Here is a 739-nt window from a genome sequence, read left to right on the forward strand (position 1 = left end):
CACAGTAGCTTTGCTTGAAAAATTGAAAAATAAGAAATTTCTTCCGTAACGAAAAACGAAATTTATATTAAACGTTTTTCGTAAGCCTTTCCAATTAGATGTGCTTAGAACTCTTGAAAAATAAAAAATCTAACCTTTTTTTAAAGAAAAAATAAAACAACGTATAAAGGAGTCCATTTTACTGTAAAAATATATATTCAGCAATGACGCGGGCTCCTTTATACGTTTTTTTATTTTGATAAATAATAAATAATAAAATAAATAAATAATAATAAACAAACAAATAATAAAAATAATAAATAATAATAAATTTTCTTCTATCTTAGAAGGAAATAAACTTTATTCTATCTTGCTATTACTTGTCTACAAAAAGAATAAAAGCAAATTAGGAAATGCGTGAAATTGTGCATATACAAGCTGGCCAATGTGGAAATCAAATTGGTGGAAAATTTTGGGAGGTTATATCTGATGAGCATTGCATAGACGCCACTGGAACGTATTATGGTGACAGTGACTTGCAATTGGAACGCATTAATGTCTACTACAATGAGGCGACAGGAGCCAAATATGTACCGCGAGCTATATTGGTAGATTTGGAACCGGGTACAATGGATTCGGTTCGATCGGGTGCGTTTGGACAAATTTTCAGACCCGATAACTTTGTATTCGGGCAATCGGGAGCCGGTAACAATTGGGCAAAAGGTCATTACACAGAAGGTGCAGAGTTAGTCGACTCAGT

The 739-nt window shown here is 32.6% G+C and overlaps 1 protein-coding gene across 1 annotated transcript; it reads left to right on the forward strand.

The window, feature by feature from the left end:
• Positions 1-392: 392 nt before the first annotated feature.
• LOC119644274 (tubulin beta-2 chain-like) lies at positions 393-732 on the forward strand (the record flags this gene model as incomplete). Its single annotated transcript, XM_038043811.1, has 1 exon — positions 393-732. A coding segment is annotated over exon 1 (340 nt), but the record flags the coding sequence as incomplete, so codon positions are not given.
• Between the last annotated feature and the right edge of the window lie 7 nt (positions 733-739).

The sequence above is a fragment of the Glossina fuscipes genome, unplaced genomic scaffold, assembly GCF_014805625.2.
Source record: "Glossina fuscipes isolate IAEA_lab_2018 unplaced genomic scaffold, Yale_Gfus_2 105215, whole genome shotgun sequence".
Classification (NCBI taxonomy): Eukaryota; Metazoa; Arthropoda; class Insecta; order Diptera; family Glossinidae; genus Glossina; species Glossina fuscipes.